Source organism: Eriocheir sinensis, chromosome 44 (genome assembly GCF_024679095.1).
Source record: "Eriocheir sinensis breed Jianghai 21 chromosome 44, ASM2467909v1, whole genome shotgun sequence".
Lineage (NCBI taxonomy): Eukaryota > Metazoa > Arthropoda > Malacostraca > Decapoda > Varunidae > Eriocheir > Eriocheir sinensis.
Genome location: NC_066552.1, coordinates 7324124 through 7349807, shown reverse-complemented (window position 1 = coordinate 7349807; position 25684 = coordinate 7324124). Strand labels below are relative to the sequence as shown.

The 25684-nt window shown below is 42.5% G+C and overlaps 3 protein-coding genes across 7 annotated transcripts in view; all 3 read left to right on the top strand.

Annotated features, from left to right (window-relative positions):
* Nucleotides 1–13222, top strand: part of LOC126980378 (KAT8 regulatory NSL complex subunit 1-like) — a 75319-nt gene extending 62097 nt beyond the window's left edge. For 4 of the 5 annotated variants that reach the window (XM_050830236.1, XM_050830237.1, XM_050830240.1 and 1 more), the window contains 10 exons: nucleotides 2257–2379; nucleotides 3346–3833; nucleotides 6173–6370; nucleotides 7192–7275; nucleotides 7707–7909; nucleotides 8373–8546; nucleotides 8942–9092; nucleotides 9400–9902; nucleotides 10195–10338; nucleotides 10817–13222. In XM_050830236.1, coding sequence (XP_050686193.1) covers nucleotides 2257–2379; nucleotides 3346–3833; nucleotides 6173–6370; nucleotides 7192–7275; nucleotides 7707–7909; nucleotides 8373–8546; nucleotides 8942–9092; nucleotides 9400–9902; nucleotides 10195–10338; nucleotides 10817–10963 — 2215 coding nt within the window. In that variant the 3' untranslated portion in view covers nucleotides 10964–13222. The remainder of the gene's footprint in view (nucleotides 1–2256; nucleotides 2380–3345; nucleotides 3834–6172; nucleotides 6371–7191; nucleotides 7276–7706; nucleotides 7910–8372; nucleotides 8547–8941; nucleotides 9093–9399; nucleotides 9903–10194; nucleotides 10339–10816) is intronic. The other variant, XM_050830241.1, reaches the window with a different exon arrangement.
* Nucleotides 13223–14882: 1660 nt separating this feature from the next.
* LOC126980375 (uncharacterized) overlaps nucleotides 14883–25684 on the top strand; it is a 35430-nt gene continuing 24628 nt past the window's right edge. The window contains exon 1 of the mRNA XM_050830234.1: nucleotides 14883–15047. The gene's annotated coding sequence lies outside the window, so the exon portion shown is untranslated. The remainder of the gene's footprint in view (nucleotides 15048–25684) is intronic.
* Nucleotides 15139–21760, top strand: LOC126980376 (uncharacterized). The gene is made up of 2 exons (XM_050830235.1): nucleotides 15139–19656; nucleotides 20597–21760. The coding sequence occupies exon 1, from the start codon at nucleotides 15573–15575 to the stop codon at nucleotides 18744–18746; it is 3174 nt and encodes a 1057-aa protein (XP_050686192.1). The 5' UTR covers nucleotides 15139–15572; the 3' UTR covers nucleotides 18747–19656; nucleotides 20597–21760.

The following is a 25684-nucleotide window of genomic DNA, read 5'->3' as shown; positions in this document are numbered from 1 at the left end:
GAATAAGAGATGGAGTACATAGAGAAGGTGATGGAAAATGGAGATGCTAAAGGGAGAGAAAGAGAAGCCAGAGGGGAGTGAAATGGATGTGTTGAGTGTATTGGGGTAAGGAGTTTGAGCGCCACACCTGTGACTAACCCTAACACCTGTGCAAACTGTAGCCAGGCAAGAGTGAAAGGAGTAGAGGAAATGTTGCAGTGTGTGTGTGTGTGTGTGTGTGTGTGTGTGTGTGTGTGTGTGTAAATGTAGTGTAAAGAAATAACAGCTGTATAATGATGTGTGTGTCAGAGAGAGAGAGAGAGAGAGAGAGAGAGAGGCATGAATGTAAAGATAATGGACTTTCTGGGAAGTTCCATTAAACATTGCATAGTTTTAATCAGCAGAGCCTTGACTTCCCTTCCGTGTACATGCCTATAGAGTTACCAGTGGGTGCATATTGTCCTGGGCCTAGACAATGGAAATAATCTGCATACTCACACCTTATGTTGATGATGGGATTGATAAGCAACGAAAAATCTTAAGAAGGAGACCATTGACTATTACAAAGGGTTAGATTCAATTGATAAGGTACAGAAGCTCATAAAAGGGAGACCATTAACTATTACAAAGGGTTAGATAAGGTACAAAAATCATAAAAGGGAGACTTAGCTATTACAAAAGGTTAGATTCAATTGATAAGGTACAAAATATCATAAAAGGGAGACTCTTAGCTATTACAAAAGGTTAGATTCAATTGATAAGGTACAAAATATCATAAAAGGGAGACTCTTAGCTATTACAAAAGGTTAGATTCAATTGATAAGGTACAGCAACTCATAAAAGAGAGACTATTAGCTATTACAAAAGGTAAGGTTCAACTGGTAAGGTACAGAAAATCATAAAAGTAAGACTATTATCTATTACAAAGGGTTAGATTCACCCATTCATTTTTTACTAAAGGATTAAGAGATAGCCACCAGCCTATAGTTAAATCCAGGCAGCTATCCATCATTAGCTATATATTAGGTAGGATTAGGTTATGTAGGGTTAGATTCAGCCATTCATTTATCACTAAGGACAAAGAGTTAGTCACCAATCTGTACTTTAAGTCGAAGCAGCTATTATGTATGATTAGGTTCAACCATTTCCTTTTCCATTGCTCCCCCTCCTTTTGAACCTCCCTTTTTTTCCCCCCTACTACACAGCATTTCAGCCCTTTCCTCCCTTTCTCTTTCTTATCATTCATTTTTCGCTAAGGACAAAGAGTTAGCCACCAGTCTATTCCTAAGTCGAGGCAGCTATCCAGTCACCACCATCCAGGTAATCATAAGCTTCCACAGTTAGCCACATACTAATAAGGGAGGCTCTGCACTGTTTCCTGGGTATAATGGTAAGTTTAGGAGCAGGTAGTGGGAGACATAGAAGGTTAGGAATGCATAGGGAGTTACAGTTAGGAAAGTGAAGGTAATTTGTTAGGAATGCTGGTGAGGGTGGGGGCAGGGGTGATGGGGGTAGGGGGTGATGGGGGTTGGGGTTAATGGGGTGATGTTGATGAGAAAAGTTGTAACGTGACATACTTCTCCTTCCTCCCTTGCTTCCTGTTTAGTGGTGTTGCTTTTTTTTTTGCCATTTTTTTCCTCCTTTTTCCTTTTTTCTTGTTGTTATTGTTGTTCTTCCTCTTGGTCCTACATATGTTCCTGATCTGCTTGTCTGTCTTATTTCTTGTATAATTTTGCTGAGTGTTGCAAGTTTTTTCATCTTCTTCTTCTTCCTGGTGCTCCATATGTTCTTGATCTGCTTCTCTTTCTGTCCCTTGTATAATTTTGCTTAATGTTGCAGTTTTTTTTGTTTTTTTTCCTTCTTTTACATTCATATCTCATTTTCATATTACCAAGCTTATTTTAGGTTTCTTTATTTATTCCTCCCTCATAACATTTGTATTGATGTGTGTGTGTGTGTGTGTGTGTGTGTGTGTGTGTGTGTGTGTGTGTGTGTGTGTGTGTGTGCACCATTCTATTAACTTTTTTTTGTATTTTTCCCCCCTCTCCTCAGCCATAATCTTCACGTGTATATATCTGTATTCTGACACTTGTTTCTTTTCTTTCTGTATTTTGACATTTGCATTTCCTCTGTGCTTTGATGTGTGTGTTTCTTTTGTTTCAGTATCCTCACATTCATGTTTTCTGTATTGTTTTAATGTCTGTTTCTTTTTTGTTTCTGTATTTGTCGTTTGTGTTTTGTTTCTGTATTTTGACGTTCCTGTTTCTCTTGTTCCAGGCGAGAGAGGGCATTCGCAAGGTACTGCAGGGCGCGGGCGTGGGTGGCCTCCCGGTGGACGTGGCTGCAGGCTCAGATAGCAGACCTTGAGTACAGAATCCTCCAGCAACATAAAATATACTCGTGAGTCACCCAAATCCTTCTCTCTCTCTCTCTCCTTCCCTCCCTCCCTCCCTCCCTCCCTTTGTTCTGACGTCACTCCTTAATTCCCTCAACCGCAACACAGATCCTTCTCTGCATTAATTCTTCTTGCTCTACTTTTCTTGCATTTATATTCATCTTTTTGATAAGTCTTTTACTGCCTCCTCTTTCTCATCCTTCTCATGCGTCCTTTTTTTTTTTTATTATTATTATTATTATTTATTTATTTATTTATTTATTTGTCGCTTCCATTCTTGTTTTATTATTTTGTTTTCCTTTTTTCTTTCGTTCTTTTCCTGTTTCCATACCTCCCTTGTTTTTCTTTTCTTTTGTCTCTTCCTTTTGGACCTTGTTTTCCCTATTACAGCATTTCAGTTCTCTCTCTCTCTCTCTCTCTCTCTCTCTCTCTCTCTCTCTCTCTCTCTCTCTCTCTCTCTCTCTCTCTCTCTTTTTGCATAACATTACCCCATTACATGATACTGTGGCCATATTATGTGAGGTATGTTGTGGTATTCAGTCTCTTGGCTCACATATGTTTGCTGTGTGAAGGTGGGTGAGATCAGTGGGTAATGGAGAGGAAAGAGGTGAAGAGGGAGTCAAGTAGTATGGATAAATTTTTGGATTGATTATTGGGGCGTTGTTTCTTGGTGCCGGATAAATTTTTGGAGTGGAAGATGATTGTGAGAGAGGTCATATTCTCAAGCACTTTCAGGTCTCACAGTAAATATTTCCAAAGGTTACAATAGAGTTTAGTCAGGTTCTCATGAGTTTTTCACATTCATGGTTCAGAAACCTATAAAACTACCTCTAGGCTTCAAAACTAACTCTAGAAATACCCTCAACTATGAAAGACTTAGCAAATATGGATGTGTAAGCTCCAAAATGTTTGAGACTTTAAGCTACAGAGAGAGTGAGAGAGACCCTAACTAACACCGTTCCTCTTCACAGACACATACGGAACACCAAAGGGGCAGTACAAGTAGAAGAGACCAGCCGGTTGCGAGGCACAACACTACGCGACCCTGCCCACCTAGACCTCCAAGACCCTGCCCTGACCTGCCTTGCCTCACCCACCACCACCCGCACTGCCGTCAATGGCTACCACAGTCGGATGGAGGAAGGTGTGGGTGTGGGGATGGGCGGTGGCGGAGGGGACGGGACCTCAACAGCGCGGACGCAGGGGATACGGGCAGTAAAACGTCGGCGTCTGGTTAGGGCTGGAGCTGGTCTCTGTGCTGGACTCAGACGGGGGGGTGGGGGTGGCAGGATCCCGGCTGTTCAGTGTAAGTGTGTTCCGCCCCTTACCTGTGTTCTGTGTACCCGCCTGCAGGGTGTAACGCCACCCCCCGCACCCCCCGACCCCTACACCCAACCAGCCTGTGAGCGCCATGCCAGGGTTGACCCCACCTACCACCAGGTCCTCTCCCAGCCTGCCGGTAGGTTGAACTGTGATCCATGCATGTTGGGTGAGTCAGGAGTGAGTCGTGTGGAATGAGTCGGTAGTCAGCCAGGTGTGTTGTTAATGTCAAGTAGATTTTCTGTGAAAGTGAGTCTGCTTTGTCTTTGTGATTCAAATGTTCCTTATTTTTTTTAGTATATCTTGTACCTTATGAAGTGAGTAGCAAGTTAGATATGTTGTGTATGTTGAGTTAGGAGTAAGTCTGGTGTTTTGTTATTGTGTCAGATAGGTGTGTTGTCATTGAAAGCTATCGTGAATTGGGTGTGAGTAAATAATGAGACCATGTGGTGCTTAGCAAGTCAGATATGATGTGCTAGTCAGGTATGTTGTAGGGGGAGTGTGCTATGAGTCAGGGTCATATTAACTCTGACTCATTTTGGTGTGTGTGTGTGTGTGTGTGTGTGTGTGTGTGTGTGACATTCCATACAGGTGTAGCTGGTGGAACAGGAATTGTGGAGACTCAAATGTTTCATGATATCGGACTAGAGTGGGAACTTTGCGTCTCTTCCTTTCTCCTCCCTTTATTCTTTTATCTATCTGTCTATTCAGAATCCTTCTTTTTAGCATATTTAGGAGACAAAAAATTGTATCATAGGTAGTCAGTTATCCAGTCAGTCACATGGCTTACCTCATTAGTCTGGTTAAACATTTAATTTAGAATGAGTTATTTTATTTTTACTTTATTTTGTTTCTGTAATGCAATACTTTTAATTTATGAAAGAAATATGTAATATGGTTGAGGAATCTGCATCTTCATTGAAAGGGAATATTCAACTTATTTAATTAATTTGATGAATAGGCATTGGTTAGCTAGAGTTAGGAAGCCCTGCAAAGAGGAAAGATGAATTGAGTTTATTACTAGAGCAAGGAAAGAGTATTTGTGGCTGAATGCTATAGTGTAACCAGATTGGCGCGTCCGTTACAGCGTTGGCTCCAGCGGGTTCTTTCCTCCCCTCTTCTCAGCCACACAGTCCCAACTCCTATTTTTTCCTCTCATATGTTACCTATTGCTGACATATGAGAGGAAGGGATAGGTGTTGGGACTGTGTGGCAGAGCAGAGGGGAGGAAAGGACCCGTGGGAGCCAACACCACAACGGATATGCAATTTGTTTTCGCTCTACCCCTGATGTCACTTTACTCAACTTTTCATAGAGAGAAGGAAAGAGGAGCATATATGTCCAATTTTTAGCACAGTTTCTTTTTAGTCAAGTGAAACCTTATCATAGTTTTGCATAGCGTTGATTCGTAGCATCCACAGTTTGCCCATGATTAGCTACCCCTCATTCTACCTCTACCTAGAAATCAATAAATCATTAGCACTCCTCACCTTCGTCCTGACTTAACCACTCACTCTCACCACTTCCCATCTTGACATCACACCCTTGTAATAACATTCACACCTCACCCCTACCAAGTCACATCCTTCCCGCATCCCTAGTACTGTTTTCTTGATACTCCCCAATTCTAAACTATCATCATCATCATCATCATCCTTTCCTCCCAAAAAAAGGGTAGAAATTCATTGATCCAAATAATTATGATTCGGCCAGATCCCCAATAGTACTGTTTTTCTTTATGCATCACAGTTCACAAGGCCACTACATATCATCATCATCATCAATCACCACACGGCCACTACCACCTAACCAAGAATGGTAAAACGTCACACACTCAAGTAATTAATTCCTGTTCAGCCCTGCATGCCAGTCTAGACATACCAGACAGGCTCAGGGGTTTGGCTCAGACCGACTTCTTTTTGAGATGGAAGACAGAGGGGTCATTGTTCAGTGTCTGACCTTATAACTCCTGCTACTTGAGCCACATGTCCTGGAATAGCCTTCCTTGTACTGTGTTTTCTCTTCCTGTGACTTAAACCTCTCTTGAATGGAGTATGAAACATGTGGAACTTACTTTTATTATATTTTGCACCATTATTGTTTTAGGATGCAGGGATTTTATTTCCTTGGTCTCTCTTTACCAAACTAAAAACAAAGTCTCCCAATAGTAATCTTAAGAGCATTATATCATTGTCACACCAACATATTCTTCAAAGGCTCCCTGCTTACATAACCTGAACCCTTGCAGATGTGTCGCTTTCTGAGAAGTTTGATGTCATTTTGAAGACCTTTGAGTATATACCAAAGTTATAATCATTATGCTTCTTTACAGCACTAATGAAGAAGGCAAGAGATAATAGGCTAATCACTGTCTTGCTTCAGGGATTGTTGTCCAGTTCTTAAAAGAGATTTAATGAGGAAAACAGCCTTTTGAAATATTCTTAGAACTCCCTGCTTACATGACCTGGACCCTTGCAGATGTGTCGCTTTCTGAGAAGTTTGATGTCATTCTGAAGACCATGGACTGGCAGAGGCAGGTGTTAACGACGAAGACGCCGCAACTGCGAACGGTGAAGGAGGCGGTGCACGTGGAGAAGAAGAAGAAGAGTAAAGATAAGGAGCTCAAGAAGGATCATAAAAAACATAAGAAGGATGGGAAGGGAAGAATAACATTAAGTAAGTAAAACCATTCATATATTTTTATGTAACTTTTATTTCTTAAACCAAAATAAGTAGAATATTATTTTCTTTTAGCTTTTTGTCACTTTACTTAATCGATATGTCACAGCAAATTTTTTCCAACCCAGGACACCTCATTATGTTATGCTACTGCTCTGTCGTATCTCTTGCTTTTTGTCAGTGTATTATATCACAAAGTATAGCCTGGCTGTGTCATATTTCATCCATATCATAATCTCTTACCTGGGATGGAGTATTCATATTTGATATTTGGATGTATTCATATACATATTTGAATATTTATTGATAGAAATCAAAGTATTTTCATTTGTATTCAAATGCAAGAGAAAAGCATTCAGATTCTGCAAATAATCTGAAAAATATTTCAAAATATATAATCAAAATTATCAGCTGTTGTTCCTTACAACTCTAGCCTCATGGGTGGATGTGCAATGGTCGTGTATAGTACAGGTTCATGAGTTCATTTTACTGTTGCTGGATTTTAGAACAGCGCAAGACCCAGTTATGTCAAGAAGATATTTTTCAATGAAAAGTATTCATGAATACTTTCAAGAAGTATTCATATTTTTATTTGAATTCAAATCATTTCAGTGTATTTGAATTCGTATTTGTATTTGTTGGAATTTGAAGTATTAGTACTCGTATTCAAATACACAACTCTTGTATTCACTTCATCCCTGTCTCTTACCCTCCTCTCATTGGGACTGTATCTGCTTTGGTGTGCTTATCACTATGGTCTTTTGTGTGTCTCCTGTCTTTTCCATCCTCGTCTAAATTCCCCTTGTTCTTCATTGCAGAATTGAAGAAATCAGTATTTACTCCAGAAATATCAAAAGATGGAGAATTCAAAAGAAAAAAAGTGTCTTCTCAGGAACCAACATGTAAGTAGCTAAATTTCTTTGTGTAAACGGTTGGCGTTTTTTCCGTTGAAGAACTCTGAAACAGATTCTTCGTGTCAGGAAACTATTTTAAGAGAAATGCAGTTTCATCTTTTTATTTGTTTGAAGTTAAGCCTGGCTGCTGTTATATTTTAAGCTTGCCTTGTCTCAATTATTGTTTTGTATATGGATGACGAACTATTTAGTCCTTGACTATTATTTTGTTCCTAAGTACTACCTCAGTATTGCTTAGCACTGAATGAATCCATGAAAGTCACAAAGATATGAATGAGGCTCTGTAGGCACTTGTGTTCTGGCATGCAGCCTTACATGTTGTCGCTCACCACACGCTTGCAATGTTTACCATCATTCTAGTTTTTACAGAGAAGCCTGTGATAATATTTTTGTGATACTAGAGATCTTGCCTGCTTCAGGGACCCCGGTAGCACTCAGCAGCGGTGTTCTCTCCTCAGTACCGGCGAAAAAGGTTCGTCTTGAAGAGGATGACGACACCAGCTCAGTGTATGGAAGCAGCCTGCACTCCTCCCCATCTGCCAGTCCAGCTCCCATCGACCGTTCTTCTCTTAAAAGACACTCAACTTCCTCTTCCTCCAACTCCAACCAGAAAAATAAACAGGTGCTAATTTTGTCTATTCTTTCTCTTTTTATGTCTGCATACATCTGGGTTTTAAGCTGCATGTGACCAGGTGTTTCCTACATATAAAATACATATGTTATAGTACTCAAATATGAACTCAAATTATGTATGGGGTTTATCAGAACATTATAATTGACTTATCTTTATCGTAGAGAAGTCACATAGAGAAAATAAATTTTACTGACGAACAGAGTACAGTTGACCCCTAGTCTTTCTTTCTTGTTTACTGGGGATTGTACTCAACATGTAATTCTTGTAGGCTCATTTTAGTACTTCCTCATTCACACATCAATCTCTAAAGATAAATATAACAAATTTGATTTTCAGTGTAATTCTTTTGATTATTTGGCATTAATTGGGGGGTTCCAGTTTTAATTAAATATCAGGCATGCTAATTGATTGTGTTTGTTAGGATAGCTGTTAAACTATTTTTCTTTCGCAGGCTTTGACTTCAAAATCATACGACATCGATAACATCGTGATCCCGTACAGCATGGCAGCCACGACACGAGTGGAAAAATTGGAATACAAAGAAATCCCAACTCCCAAGTGGAGGATAGTCCCTCACCTCCCCAACAATGTTCATAGTTCAACATGCACTAGTCAGGATGATGATGTGAGTGGCTCCAGAACTCAACCTTGTTGACCCTTTGCACAAAAAATTAGAATTTTTGTTGTTGGGTATTGCCTCTTCACTGTAAAGGATTATAATGTTTTAGTTAACCAAAAAATATGATATTGAATATCTTAAACATAATTTTGAGGTCAATTTTCAGAACTCACGCACAAGTTTTGTGTATATGAGCCTTAGTCTTTCACCCATGCCTCATTGTTTTCAACACAGCATTTCAAAATATAAATATTTTTTATGAACCAATGGTTTATGTATCCAGTTCTTGCATATTAAGATTTCATAAATAATGCTGAGGAGAGTCTGAGCTATATTTGTATTACAGAATATGGTAAGAAATTATTTTTTGGTAACTTCTCATCAAATGGAACATCTTTCAGTTTGAAGATGTAAGTGAAGAGGCAGTGATTGCGCGACACAACCGAAGCGAAGAACTGGAACGAAAGAAGTTCCTCCAGTACCTCCACACGCAGGTGACATCCAGGTCTTCCCGCTCCAGACGAACGGACTCCTCAGGAACTAACACACCAGGTGAGGCAGCACCAGCAGCAAGGGCTGGCAGCAGTAGATAATTAGTGTGACACCTTAACCGTGCTTTGGCAAGGGAAGGAGGTAACAAGCAGCAGTCGTATAAGCTCATACTTTTTGCTCTTTGATCCATTTTGTAGACACCATCACTTACAAGGAGCAAGTAAAAATGTTAAAATTCCTATTAGTCATATAATGATAAATATTTATTTTTCTTCGTCAAAAAATGAAACTTTTATTGATAGTTTGCTCATCACTAGAAAGACGTCTAGACGAGAAATTAATATGAAATATGTTCTTTGCGTTGCAGACCACCCATTGTCCCCCCGCCCACCAGACCCAGCCAGCGACACCATCTCCCCGTTAGCCACCCCGCCCAACACACCACTCGCCCCCTCGGAGGACTCCAACCAGTCCTTGTCCCTCCCAGCAGTTGCCAGTATTCAGAATTCCAGTAGTAATACATCAGGGGCTACCAGCTCCACCTTCACCACCTTAGCTGCCCAGGTTGGGCTACCCAACACCACTTCCCACTTGTCACAACATCAACAACCTAGTCAGCTTCTCATACATAACTCTCAGATCTCCTCCGGCTCTATCCTAACACATCTCCCCACCTCGGCATCATTGCCTGCTGCCTCGTCGATATCCGCCTCACTATCCTCTACCATGTCATTGTCCACTCCCTCGTCGATACCCAGCTTCTCGTCGCTGCTGTCCGGGACGAGACGTAATCGCACCCTCAGCAGCAGCAGCACCACAAAGAGCAAGGTGTCTGCTGGCATGGAGGAGGCTGTCTCTGATAGGCTGGAGGTATGTACTTCAGTATTAATTGTTCTGAACATCATTTTATTATGCTCTTACACATCAGATACTTTATAACTATATTGATAATCTCTCTTTGGCTTCTTTTATAGTCTTTGTAGGAATAGCATCATTGTGGTCATTTTTCAAATTTTGGCCAGCCCTTGGACTGTCCTTTACTGTAAAAATGAAAATATATCTGTGATCAATATTAATCCTGAATATGGACATAGCTGCTTTGTTACTATAAGTCATCAATCGTGTATGCAAGAAATGGAGAAATTTTTTTTCTCCTTTCCAGGGCCCTACACCATATGAACACCGTGTCTTCCCATTAAATGATGCAGAATTGATGGTGATAACAAGGGAGACAGAAGACTGTGATATTGGCCCCCCCAGCCCACCCTTTGACACTTCAGCCAATGATGCCAATAATTATGAGGAGGTAGGCACCGCTTCATGTTGGCAAGCAGGACTTCAGAATATCTTTTTCTTTACCTTGTTTTTGATAGGAAGCCAGGAAGACATGTAGACACTGTTTGCAGCTTTTTCAGTTTTGTATTGTTTCGCCATTCCGTTGCAGTCTTCCTAGAGCTGTCAGGGGTGGGTTTTCAGGGCTTCAGCCTTGATCATTTTTGGAAAGGGCCTGGTCTTTCTGTATTACTCGTTAGGATAATAATGAAGATTAATTATTGCATTTTTGCAGTACAAAAGTGAATTTATGTGAATAGTTTTATCTCATAACCTGATCTGATTCTCTTCAACACCACTGAGAGGTAAAGGGGTGAGCATCAGTAAGTGTAGTGTACTATGAGAGTAAATGGGTTGAGAATCCCAGTCTGGGCGTCACTTTGCTTGTCAGAGATATGATGAAGTAGGGTTGGCTGTCATGAAAGAAATTAACAGTGATTCATCTTCTCCAGAGTGGCCGCAGCACCCCGATGAGTGAGGTGACAGACTCGGCCCCAGAGGAGGATGGGGAATTCGATGACTCAGCTGCCCCAAAGTGGACTATCTCAGGCCTGAAGGACGCCACCGGCCAGTGTGTGCTTCAGATCCACCGCAACTGACGGTGGCCCACCTCGGATAAAGTGGATTACAGAAATTAAACGTTAAAAGATGTACAAAAAAAAAAAGATGTTTGATTAATGTAGGACAAATTTTTATATTTTACTTTTTACCTATTTTATCGATCTCTACCACAGCCAAAGGAAAGGAAATGGGATCTTTACTACATCTAAAGGATTTATTCTTTGGTAATTGGCAATAGGGTCAACATTACTGATTTATGTGAAAATCTTTTTGTTTCATAAGTGGACAGACAACCAGTCAGGGAAAAGAAGGAAATTCCAATATTTGTGAGGATAAAGAATGTATACACAGTGCTCTTTACAGTGGAGGATCTCACTCCACTCTGCTAGTAACCCACCAAATGTTGCTTTGAAGCATCACCACGCTGCACTATTAGGAATCCTGGGCTGTGCTGCGCGGGATGAGTGTTGTGCGATCAGTAGTTGTGGAAAATACCTCTGATAATGAACTATAAGCTTTTGCCATTTTTAATCTTTGTCAGGCATAATCACATGTGCAGTTCAGCATGCAAACTAATATTGTCTGAAGGTGAATTTCTTGTATCTTAAAGGATGTAGAGGCTTCTCAGGAAGGTTCAGCACTCCCAGTAAGTAGAATTTACATTTTGTTTCCCTGTGTTATATATTTCTTTGTATCAGAAGTATACCAAAACACGTTGGTAGTTCAGGAGTAAAGTCCATGATACATAATCAGTAATGCTTGAATTTTCTACTTCAGTACATATAAATTTCCCCTGGCACCTTCAATTTTCTTCTTTAGTAATTACATTTTCAGTACTAATGGGAAGGGTAGGTATGTTGAAAGTAGATAGACTAGGCTGTGGTATACTTGGGTAGCCTCCCTATATAATGTGACTGAACTCTAGAAGTATGAAATAAAGTGGAAACTCAAGATTTGCATTGTATAGAAGAATAGATTACAAGTATGTTTAGCATGTATACCATCAGTCATGGCACTGACTGTAGGGAGGAAACCTTTCAGACTGAAAGACTTCCAACAAATGGTAAGTAATCAGTACCTATGTTTTAAGTTATTTACAGTGGAAGTAAATATGGTGGTGTATAGCAGTGTACTGATCTGGAATTCATAACTACCTGGTGTTTGGTTTGTCACCTTATGGATAATAGTATGCTGATAAGTAAGACGGAAGATGTGGGCAAGCAGAATGCAGTGAATGTTATGAATATTCGATTACATGTATTTAGTGCATACTATTTTGTTGATGTTGATTTTGATGCCAAAGTGTTCAAAGGGCATAGAATTATTTCATACTTACAGATATTCATCATCATTTGTACAAAGCATTTTATTTCACTCATGTAGGTTCTTTTGAGTTACTTTCATGGATGATAGAACATCTACTGCTTTGTGTGTTGAACTTTGAGGCTCGTTGATGTATGGTTTGACAGGTGTTGTTACAACAGGTGTGTTAGTGCTGTGTGCATCAAAACTACCTGAGTAAGTAATTTGGTAACATATTTGGATAGCCCAGTGCTTATATGGTGATAGGATTTGGTGTTGAGGGCTGGAAATATGGCTAGCCTAGCTGACCTTTATTTGAAATGTTTCAGTAATGAAACGGCAATTGTTTACATGGTACCTAGCAATTGCAATATTATACTTGTGCTCCTGAAGGAAAGAGGATCTGTTTCAGGAGAATAACAATGGCCTTTACAAAGACTAGATTGATCCTCTCTTTACCAGCTGCGCCTCCTGCCTCCAGTGGTGGTACAGCTCAATATACGCTTATGTAATATGTGTCATGGACTTGGAAATAGCCCATTGTACTGTTTGTTTTATGAAGACCATAGTATTCACAAAAGGATTCCCCATTTAAGTTATATTTTCAGGTATTTTATGTATGTATTAATTGCTCTGGTGGTGTAAGGGGAAGGTGTTTGCGTTGACACACTTGAAGAAGTCTCCTGTGTAAAAGGTTATGTCAAATATTATTAGTAGAAATGGAAATGTTTGTATTCTGTCAAACTTTACCCGTCACCTTTTTTCGGTGAAACATAGCATATCCTCTATAGGCCCAAGTGATCCTGTTTTCGTTTAGTTGTATATATATCATTCAAATTTTGATATAGGATGGGTACAATGGCATTTGTAAATAGTGTATAAATTCCAATTTGAACAAGTATTTATATTATTCAATGTTCCATTGAAGTTAATACTTGTTGGCTGATCAAGAAAAGCACTGTCCTAAGTCATTTCAAAGAAAAATATAAACCGGATATTGTCTTTTATCTTACCATCCCCACAATCATAGTTATTATAATCCACCAGTTTTTTCTGATATATATATATATATATATATATATATATATATATATATATATATATATATATATATATATATATATATATATATATATATATATATATATATATATATATACACAGGTAACTCGATTTACGCGAGTATTGTGTCCTTGAAGAGGTGGCGTAAATCTAAAACAATGTAAATCAAACAAGAGGTATGGTTGTACCTTTATTGCCTACTGTATCACTCTGACTCCTCTCCCTCTCGTGGTTCCTCCTCTGGCTGCCCTTCCCCTCGTGGTAGCACAGCAGCGAGGGGGGTGTTGTTGTTGAGTAGCGTGGGTATTGTTGTTCATGTGGCGCGCGGGAAGAACTGAGCTCAGCTGTGTGGCCGCGGCGCCGTGTAAGTCCAGTTGCGTGAGACATCCGGTGCCCACTCCATAAAATATCGCGTATAAGTGAAAAAAAACGTGTAAATTAAACATTTATTTGGATTTTGGACCCCGCGTTATTTTAAAAAACGCGTAAACCAAACTCGAGCAAATCGAGAGTTACCTATGTGTGTATATATATATAAATATATATATATATATATATATATATATATATATATATATATATATATATATATAAATTATTACTGAACGCAAGAAATGTAAATGACAATAGTAATTTTTAACTAATACCGGAATGTTCAGTCAGTGTCGCAAGTTGTGCCTTTAGGTTGATGACTGAACACATGGTTCTCAAAAATTACATTAAAGGGAGAAAAAGAAAAAAAACTAGTTACACCAAATGGGCGTGGGAGAAGCTGCGACCATGTCTGTTGCAGTCAGCAGCCTCGTGCTTCTGCAGAGGTCTGATCCACACGAAAAGACTTATTTTTACAGCAAAATGGGGTATCCTATAGGCCAAGGACTACCGGAACAAACAAAAGATGCTAAATAATCATTTAATTTAGTTCTCGATATATTAAGCCAAAAGATGGAAAACAACTGAGAGAATATTACGATATGTAGCCTACTTATTGGGCTTGACAGTACAGGAATGAGTTTCAAACGTAAATTTGATGCAACGAGGTGCTGGAAGAGTGGAGATGTAGATGCAGTTATCAAGGTTACAGGACCAGTAAGCATGGGAATGACAAAGATAAGGGAATCAACAATATTAGCAGAATGAGAGAGTGAAGAGTCGATTGATGAGGCGAATGGCCTTTGATACTTAATTCGGAGGAACTGTGAGCCAACAAGCCAATTAATGTTTGGGGATAAGAGGTACAGCTGAGTTCCCTGTGCTCCTTGTGATGCATGAATTTAGGGAAGTTATTTAGGTGTCTCATCATCGATAAGCTGAACTAAAGCCCCATGTATCAACCTCGTGAATCGGTGCGTTCAGCTTCAACCTGAGACCAAGACAACTCATCCTTAGTCCATTCGGTTTACCCACATACGAAATCCACAAATCTCCTTTATAGCACGAGAACGACTATTTATTATTCCTTATGAATCTGGACAGATGGAACTGAGAACCACTTAAAAGAGAAATCGATATAACAAATCCACGCTGTCCCTACACTACGCGAAAATAAAAACCTATAAAATCGATCCGAGTGGAGTAAGCAAGTGGCGCCTCGCGAGGGATGTTGCGGCGCGCGGCAACCCTCGCCCCTTGAGCCTTGCCTAGCTTGCCAGAGGACTGACTTTATCTATCTTTTTCCTCCCTACGTATGCGGTGCTTCATGTATCATCACACTGCCCTCAGATACAAGGCAGCATCTTTATATCAAGCTGTTAACCGGTTAGTGCTTATGTATTAGGGCCACAGTGGGATGCTGAGGGTGTACAACGTGTGGACCGCGGGGGGCAGGATGCGGGAGGTGGAGGTAACGCCACCGGAGGAGGTGGATCACATTTACTCGGTACAAAGAAAGGAGTGTTAGGGGAAGGCGGTCTGCTTTCAGTATTAACAGAGTGGCATCTTGTGCAGGGACCAGATGAGGAGAAAGAGCCACCAGAGACAACAGGGCTGGCAAATAGTGCGTGGTGGCTGTGTTGGGTGCAGTTGTTAGGAGTAAAGAAGTGAGAGCCGCGAGGAGAGTGACGAGGCGGCGGGCCTGTGGAACCCCGAGAAACTGGAACCTCGTTAGTGCAAACTTCCCTCCAAATACACCCATCTCGAAAATAAAAAGTGTGTTGTGATACGCGTTACACGAAGAACAATACTGTGAATGAAGATAGTCCTTAAGTATGATATTTTATCCCACGTGTTAGTGCCGAATTCACCGAGTCCCGATTATAAAGTAGAGCCCTCGCTAAGTTCATTATGTCAAATTCTGGAGGCGACATGGCGAAAGGTGAGGCTCAGCTGTGTGGGGTGGCGGCGAGGGGCGTGACACAAGCCTACGGTGTGCAGCAAAGTGAGCATCAAACCTTCGCAGTGAACAGACACGTCTCCCAGCCGTCTGATATGGATAGGGGGACTTATCAGACGTACAGCATGGGGAAAGACGCACATCAGTCCTATGACATGACAAGAGACGTTGGCCAACACTTCGAAATCCCCCTAAACGCGGCGCCGTCATTCGACATGACGAGGAACCTTACTCAAACGTTCCAGGCTGCGAGAGGAGTCCAGCCGCAGTTCGAGATGAACCGCGGCGGCGTTCAGCTTCAGTGCGACATGTCTAGGGGCGTCTCTCACCCCTTTGAGCAGCAAAGAGTCGGTAACGCCCTCTATGACATGGCGCGAGCCCCTCAGGGATATGAGACGGACCGAGGCAACCACCAGTATGAGATGCCGAGGACACAGCCTTATGAGGTGAGGGTGACCCATCCTCTGCAGACTCAGCATCAGTATAATTACGACAAAGGCTACCAGGATAGTATTCAGGACCAGGATACGAGCCTAGCCAAGGGAGACCAACCCCAGTTCCTTCTCGATGCCAAGCAGAATATGGAGATGCCTCTGAAAATGCCAAAGACGGCTCCTCAGCGCACAGTGAGAGCAAAAGCAGGACAGAAAACGTCGGGGCATCCCTATGACTTCGCCAAGGGTTATGCACAACAACTAGAAATGGCAAAAAAGGCAGCCCAGAGCACTATTCAAGCCAAACTAATGGCACAAAAGAATGAGAAAGCGCGGCAAGAGGCAGCGCTGGCAGAGAAAACAAAACACATTACAGAGGAAACTAAGTCAAAAGGTAACACCCAACCATCGGAAATCCTGAAACTATACGCCCAACAGCTGCAGACGGTAAAGAAAGCCACCAAGTCCTTGGGGGCGGGTAAAATGTCCACCAGACAGTTAGTGGATACAGGGCCATCGAAAGGGGAGGAATACCCAAAGAAACAGTATTCTCACTTAGAGTCTCAGGAAAGACCAAGGAGACGTAAGGATTCAGTCCGTTCATGTGAGACCATGAAAGACGAAGAGGATGTTGCTGGCAACAAGGACATGACAGCGGATGACGTGGAGGACGACAGTGAACACATGGATGAAGGAGATCCACCGCCTTTCGAAATGGCCAAGTATATGGTCGAGTTGTCCAAGACAAGAACAAATTGTATAAGAGAACGTCAGAACTGTGATGTTGCCGATGTCACCACCGTAAGGGAGGAGACCCCGCGCACACCAACAGAGGCAGCCAACCCTTCAAGCCTTCCATTCTCGGTGGAGCTGATGAAGAGCCTCACTCAATCGTTCAGAGGTGCGAGTGCCAAAGGGGTTGGGGGAGCCAGGGCCGAACGAGACCGGCAGGAACTAACCATTGCTAACAAAGCGAAGCTGATCCAGCAAGTGGAGGCTCGCGGCGCCAAGAAGAAGGCTGATATTGCAAGGGAGTGGGGAGTGAGACCGTCCACCCTTTCAACAATCATGAAAAACAAGGACAAGATCCTGACACAGTTCAAATCACAGCGCTACGCTGCTGGGCGTCGACGGATGCGCACAGCTGCGTACCCAGACGTAGAGGAGGCGCTGCTAACATGGTTTCGGCATGCGCGTGCTGCGGGTATCCCCATCACGGGTCCGGTGCTGCAGGGCATGGGGGTCACGCTAGCACAGGAGCTCGGCCACCCAGAGTTTTCGTGCAGTGTTGGCTGGCTGGACAGGTTCAAGGCTCGACACGGCCTTTCCTTCAATCCAAAGAACAGTCAGGATTCAGGCACAGTGGGCACCTTCAATGAACCACCAGACCAAGTACCTAGTCCCACGGCGTCCTCTCCAAACGAATCTGACACTGACACGAACACATCTTCCCATTCCTGGTTTCCCCCTGCCATGCCAGCCGTGGCCACTGGAGTTACTTTGGACCTGACAGAAAACTCTTCTCCGTCTTGGGTTTCTAATACTGTATCAGGTTTGAGCAACAATTCTGAGGAGACAGAGGAGCAGCTGAGCAAGTGGTTGCCAGTAGACATGGCAGTGGAGGAGTGCAGCGACTCAGAGGCTGCTGAGGACCCGGCCGGTACATGGCTCAGCGACATCATTCCTGCACTGCTGAAGGATAAGCAGCCAAAGGACATCTTCAGCGCGGGTGAGACGGCTCTCTTCTACAACCTGCTACCCGACAGGTCTCTGGTAGTGAAGGGCGAGGATGGACACAGATGGACTTGGGTTAAGGAGAGGATCACAGTACTGGTGGGGGTAAACATGGATGGCAGTGAAAAGCTCCCGCTCTTCGTTATCGGCCAGAGCCCGACCGGTAAGGTAAAGGGTGATACAGAACCAGTGGATGTGTTTCCTCTCCCCTTTGAGACCAATGACTCTGCATTGATGACGCCCGTTTTGTTCGAGGGATGGCTGCGGCAGCTGAACCGGCAGTATCGAGCCTCCAATAGAACAGTTTCTATAATCTTGGAGAACTGCCCAGCACACTCTAGTTCAGAGGACCTCAGTAACGTTGACCTGGTGTTCTTGCCCGCCGACACTTCATCCAGGCTACAGCCCGTGGAGAGGGGCGTGATTCACACGCTCAAGAGTTTGTATCGCCGCTCGTTGCTGGAAAGGCTTGTCGACGCCCTTGAGGCCGGCCGCAGCTACGAGATAACACTTCACGAGGCCATGGAGTTGCTGCAACGAGCATGGAAGAAAGTCAAAATGGAGTCAATCGTAGAGAGTTTCAAACTGGCGGGGCTGGAAGCTGCTCAAGACCCGGCTGATGGTGCAGGGCCAGGTGGGAAAGATGTATTGGCGCTGTTGGAGCGAGCCCGCCGCTCAGGTCTTGATATTCCAACAGATGTCACATTTGAGTCCTACTTGAAAGTGGACAGTAAAGTGCAGACAACGGTGGAGCAAGAGAGAGAGTCCAAAATACGCGTCAGTAGCAATGGTGCTGCGGACCCCACGTCCCCCGGTGAGGCCTTGCAAGCCCTTGCTACTCTTCAGAAGTTCATCGAGGAGCAGGGTGGGCCTGGCTCCCTTCTGGACCAACTGGCAGATGTTTTAAGTTGGGTGGCCAAACACATAGTCAAACCAGAAGTCTCAATAACAGAGTGAGAGGCGACCATTATCAATATGGTTTCATGCGAGATGTGATTCTGTGAGAGTTCAGACTTCAGAGAATCAGACCTGACGCCACTTGGCCCTTCGCCCTCATACTAAAGGTTCTGACCTATTGAATTTTCATCAAAATAACGATGAATGAACAGGGGAACCTCAAGAACCGAAAAAGTCAGACCAATAACTGGAAAGACATCACGCTTGACTGATTCTGTAAAACTCATGGAGGGTTGCAGAAGCAGCAGCATAATGAGGAGGGGGTAAAAGAAAGATGAATGCTGGCTAAGGATGCATTTTCCACTGCATTTGGCATGGAAGTATGAGCAATGCAGCTGCAAAACTCAACAATCTCGTGAAAATCAATACAAGTCACCGAAGGACTGGAGGACGTAGGCACTCCGAGGTTTCCATGCGTGAAGACGAAGTAAGGTTTCGTCTACAGAAGGCTAGTGAAAATTGTAACTAGCTCTTAACAAATGCATCAGGGAAGTGTCAATAGGTGACCAACATTCTCATGCTGAAGTAAATCCGCATCAGAGGGAAGCTGAAGGATGAGCTTTCTAACAGCCTCACTATGCCACACTGTCTTGGGCAGCTTGGGTGCCATCATCAGTGTGAAGAGCATGGAGAAGCTCAGGGCTCGGATTCACTAACGCCTCACAGATACGACAGTCTTGAGTGGATCCAATATGGCGGAGATAAGAATCGTATCTTGCGATTCACAAACACTTCTTATGTTTGTCATGTTTAGATTTTCCAATCAGAGGAACCACAACACCAGTGCAGCACGTGGCCCTGTGCAGAAGAAATCAACTCTGTCAGTGACAGAGACAGGCGCTGTCTGTGACAGAGGCAGGCGATGTTGCCTGCCCCATCGGGAGTATGGAGATGAAGTGAGGAGGTTCAGGTAAGCCAAACACTTGTCATGTGGAAAGTCAGTTTGATATATTGTTGGTAAAATGTGCTAGTGAATGAAACTTGTTTGTTAACCTGCATGAAAATATCCTTTAGGTAACGTTATAAACATGTCATTGTCAGTTCTTAACCATGACTTGGTCCTCCAAGTTGTCTATAATCAGTTTCATGACCCTGTTTTGACCACCTCTGTAGGTAAAAGAATAATATACTTGTACACACCAAGCTATCTCACTAATAAGAAGAAGGGATATGGGGACACACACACACACATCAATGATGTCATTTCAGTATTTTCATAGAGGTGAGGCCATTTACTGAGCAGCAGAGCTTAGCAAATATATCAATCATTGAGATTTGCCACTTCTGCTACCAGGACACTGCCCAATAATGTAGCCGAGGATTAGGAGTAGAGCTCAGACATTGCCAGCTGCTCAGATATTGGGAAGTAGATAACACTGCACACTTTCCAAAGAGCAATTCACTGGCCATAAATTATGGCTTAAAACACTATCCCTCTACTATAAGTGCAATAACAATAAATAAAAAGCTCTTTCATAGTGACAGATAAACTGCCTTTTGAAACATAGCTACTTTAAATTCACTAACATTGCATTTATTTATTTTCTTCATTTCCTCAGATTAAGTTTATTAACTTTATTTTTATTAACTATTAACTGCTCTCTCTCTCTCTCTCTCTCTCTCTCTCTCTCTCTCTCTCTCTCTCTCTCTCTCTCTCTCTCTCTCTCTCTCTCTCTCTCTCTCTCTCTCTTTATCTCTCTCTCTCTCTCTCTCTCTCTCTCTCTCTCTCTCTCTCTCTCTCTCTCTCTCTCTCTCTCTCTCTCTCTCTCTCTCTCTCTCTCTCTCTCTCTCTCTCTCTCTCTCTCAAGATCCTGCTAATGATGACCAAGTAAATAATTTTCCTTTCGCAGGAGGCTGAGTGTCACCTGAAAGCATAACGGATGCTACAACACCTAACAGTCCATATGTCTGGGCTGTGGTGCAGCACAAGATCCTTAAACTTCCAGACAGGAGAAACAAGATGGACAAGACCAAGCATATATTACTGAATAGTTTGCAGAAATTTGTAGATTTCCTTGAATAGTCTCAATCAGAATGACTGCAATAGCTGGAGCTTTTCAGAACTTTGCTGAATATTACAGAGCATGAAATTTTTCTATTCTTATGCAACACTAAAGGCTTGTTTTTTTCAAACATGTTTTGTATTTGTAATTTATTTTATTGTTTTCTATAGGAAATTGCCTTTAAAAATATTTCTTAATAACAGGCTGTGAAGAATTATTCCAAATAGTACACACCACCGATGCTATATGCTATACATGTTTCTAAGTGTATAGTAAGCTCAACCACATCGTCCGGCAGTTATTTTTTAAGAAGTCAGATCATTTGTCACCTTTTTTTTTTTTTTTTTTTTACAATTTAGGTTGCAATTCTTTAATTATATTAGTATAGAAGTCATTGTATATATATATATATATATATATATATATATATATATATATATATATATATATATATATATATATATATATATATATATATATATATATATATATATATATATATATATATATATATATATGCAGTCAGATTAAATGATTTTCAAAAGCATTTTAGTCAAGTCAATTTCAGGCTCAAAGTATATAATGTGTGTGTGTGTGTGTCATGTCCTGGGAAGCCCAAAACTTCTCTCAAGACTGATGACTCGAGAAAGAGCTTGATTTCCAGCTATTTCTTGAGACCCAGCAGAGTTGTGGAAATTTTCTAGGCCTAGCAGAATGTTTTGACAGTGGGCAGTGCCATGTCTTTGAAGAACTCCACCGAGTTCGCAGCAAAACACACCTATACACCAATTTGCCTGATGATTTTCTATAGTTTATTGCCAGTACACTATTTAACATTTAAATATTTACAAATGTATTTTTTACTGCCCACTTTCATTATGTTCTCAATTAGTGCCAGCAACATATGAGTCAGTACTTTAGAAAGGTTAGGTTACATAAATGAAAACGTACGTATTTCAGTTAAATAAAAACTATTTTATTGTTAATGCCAAAAAATAAATTTAATTTCAAGGTGAGAAAGTTTTTTTTTATAGTTTATGAAGAAAACTTTTATTTTCTTATTTTAATGTTGTGCCATAAGTAGAAAATGAAGTAATTATGTATACTTCACAACCTTTTTGCATGAAATAAATATCAATATCAATATCAATATATATATATATATATATATATATATATATATATATATATATATATATATATATATATATATATATATATATATATATATATATTGCCTCAACCTAAAATATAAAAATAATATAATCAACTGTAATAGCCATGAAACTATGAGTGGTAATTGAGCTGGGTGATGAATCAAACCTTAACGGGTGTTGCTACAGTCCATCGACTCTAACTTGAGCCCTGTGGCTTGGGGCGGGGAAACCTCCATTCTTTTCAGATCTAGCGATGACCTGCACATGGCGATCTGTCTCACTGTTGGTCTGTACGTTATCTATTTATGGAACATATATATATATATATATATATATATATATATATATATATATATATATATATATATATATATATATATATATATATATATATATATATATATATATATATATATATATATATATATATATATATATATAATACGACTGCATGGTGTTATGAATGGCTTGGGATTAAAGGGAAAGACAATGACTGAGTTGTGCCCAAGGGCTCAAGTTAAAATCGATAGGCCATAGGTTGCTGATTTACCAGCAATAGGTTCCCATGTGACAGAGATGAGCATCAAGGCCACACACAGGTATGTGTATGCCCCCAACTTCACCCTATCTTTACTAGACACATCACCTTTAACATCCAGTAAAATTAGCAAGTAGGTAAATGTGATATTTTTATACAGGAAATATCATAGGGACAAGAATGAGCCACCGAGTGCCTAAACAATTTCCCAAATATCAAAAAGTTGAAACATATATAATACATGTTTAGAAGTATGGGTAGTTGCTTAGTTTACCCAGTAATGATTAGTCTCTTTGAAATTGGTCACTCAGATCTACTAAACAATGGCAGGGCACAGCTAGAAATATAATCGGGGGGGAGGGTGGGGGGAATTGGAGGGCAGAAAGACTAACCAAGAGAAATTTGTGGGGGGTGGGGCCCGGCCCATCCCTGGTTGTGCTAGTGGTCAAATCAATCAATCAATCAATGGGGGCATACGCCGGGGGGTGCGTCACCTCGCCCACCCTACGACGCCAAGCACGGGGGTCTCTCCGGGCGAGTCTATGCAGGCCCCCTTTCCAACCTGAGTATACCTCCCGGTACAATCTATCGACTTACTCAATCCACGAACTCCGTGGGTGTCCCCTTGTCCTCCTTCACTCAAGATTGTCTCTTTCAGAGACAACCCGATGAGCAGGATCAGCTTCCGGAAAACGTGCCACGTGCCCGTATAGCCGGAGTTGACGTTGACGGACTATGTAGGTAATATATGTCGAATCAGTCTCACGGATTAGTCGCCGGTTTGACACAAAGTCATTCCAGCGATATCTCATGATTCTGCGTAGACACTTATTTCCAAAGGCATCAAGAGCCATCACCAAAACCTCCAACGACTCCACTAGGATTACTGCGTCATCAGCAAAAACAAGGTCAGTGACCCTGGTATTGCCAATGGATGCTTTGCAATGATTGGACCACAACTCTGCCCAGTACCCAGTCCATACAAGTGTTGAAAAGCGATGGGGCAAGGACACAGCCTGCATTCACGGGAAAAGCTGGACAAGCCGCCCTCCACCACAATTCACAGCACTCTCTGTCCCAGAATACAGGCCAGTCAGCAAACCAATAGTCCTTGCAGGAATCCCACGGAGTCGCAGAAAATCCCAGAGTGCCTCATGATGCACTGAATCAAACGCCTCCTTGAGATCGAGATAGACTGCAAGCATCCCCTGTCGAAACTCACGTCGTCCACCAGTATGCGAAGCGCTCGGGTACTGTTATGCCGGACGTGTTACTTGGGTTCCGTGTCGCCGTCAGGAGACTCCGTGGGAGGGAGATATGTAAACACTTTGCACAGCTTCTGTAGTTTAATATTCTTCCTTAGTAGTACACTTCACTCTGACTCTTCACTTACCACTAGCTTAATATGACTGGGACTGTCCCCTCTCGCCCTCTTCTCCTATATATATCCAGAACAGTACAGTCTAGAATGTTACAGTATATTTTAGATCATACAAGAACATGTAGCAAAAATATGTGCGAGTTGGCAACACTTCCCGCCTGGCGCCTGGCCGCGCCCCGCGGAGCGCGGACGGCTCGCCGCTTGCTCCCCGCCCCCCTGCTCGCTCCTTCCGGAGCCTTCTAGAGGCCCATGGACGCCGGGGGAAGCTTCCAGCACAACAATACGGTCAGTTGTTGACTTACCAGGCGTGAACCCTGACTGTTCAGTAGGTCTCTGCAGCTTCAGCAGCTGGCTGCGAATTCGCATCAGCATAGGTGGGCAAGCACCATGCCTGGCACACTGAGCAGTGTAATACCACGGTAGGTGTTGCAGTCCTGGCGGTCCCCTTCCCCTTTCCAGATAGGGACGACCAACCCCCTCTTCCAGTCAGGAGGAATGGTACCGGATTTCCATACGGCAGTATAGACCGCATGCAACCCGTGGATCATGGCCTCGAGCTGATGTTACAGGCGCCAGGTGCCTTCCCACCCCTCAACTTGGCCACAGCCTCTCTGACCTCGCCCAGAGAAGATGGGCTTTCGTCAATGGATGGGTCAGCATCCGCCACCTGCAATCCAGCAATTGGAAGTTACCCACGTGGAGGGTCCGCCATGTACAGCTGCTCAAAGTACTCAGCTCAACGAGCCCTCTGTCCATCCACGCCCGACACGAGGCAGCCGTCAGCTGTTCGGATAGCGTTCACCTGAGAGGAAGACTTTGAGCGGAGCTTCTTCAGGGCTCGGTAGGCAGGTCGGAGGTCATTCGCATTAAAGTGGCCCTCGACCTCCTCGGCGAGACCCCTGACATACCTCTCCTTGTTTCTCCTCAGGAGAGATCAGTCCTACGTGACAGAGCCCTGTATTGGTCCCGGTTCCCAGCAAGTCTGGCAGCGTGACTCTCCTCGATATTTTCCAGCGTCTCCACCGAGGCAAAGCCACTCCTAGATCTCGGACGCCCTCCAATGCAATCCTTGGCAGCTTCCAGAGTCTCACGTTTGAAGGTATCCCACAGTTCTACGGGGTCCTCCAGGGTGCCGAGCACTTTAAACCGATTTGAGACTGTCACTGCATACTCCTGAGCACATGCCAGGTCCTTCAGCCTCTCGAGATGGAACACAGTAGTGTTGCATCTTGAAATTCTTCTTGACCTGACATGAATCTTGAGTGTTGCAACAACAAGCCTGTGGTCAGTTGCAAAGAACTCAGCACCCCGGTAAACCCTGCAGTTCTGAAGGATCCTCCAACGAGCACTGACGAGAATGTGGTCGATCTCCTAACAGCTACCCCTCCGGCATCGCTATACCAAGTCCAGCGGTGCAGCTCTGGTCTCTGGTACCAGGAACCCGCAATTCTCAACCTTCTGGATTGTGCAAAATTCAGGAGGAGAGAGCTGTTGATGTTCCTGGTACCAGATCCATGGGGACCAACACAAAGGTATTACAAATTTCAAATTAAGACTAATTATTCACCGAGCATGTATGGTGCCCATATCCCCCCTTGCCTCTTGGTGAATCTCCTGCGAGCATCACAACCCCTCCATATATAATATCACGAGTGCTTCCCGCAGGATATTTGATCTAAATTAAGTGTAGGAGTTCACAATCACCACATAGTGAATGGTATTATTTACGGTTGACACGTCCTTATAACGTAAAGTTTTGATAGCACTGTTTGTATTGTGCCTGTATTGTTTTGGCAGCGGGTCCTCTTCTTCATCAGTGTCGTGTTGTGGAGAAAATCTGCCATAGGTCCGGGTTACGA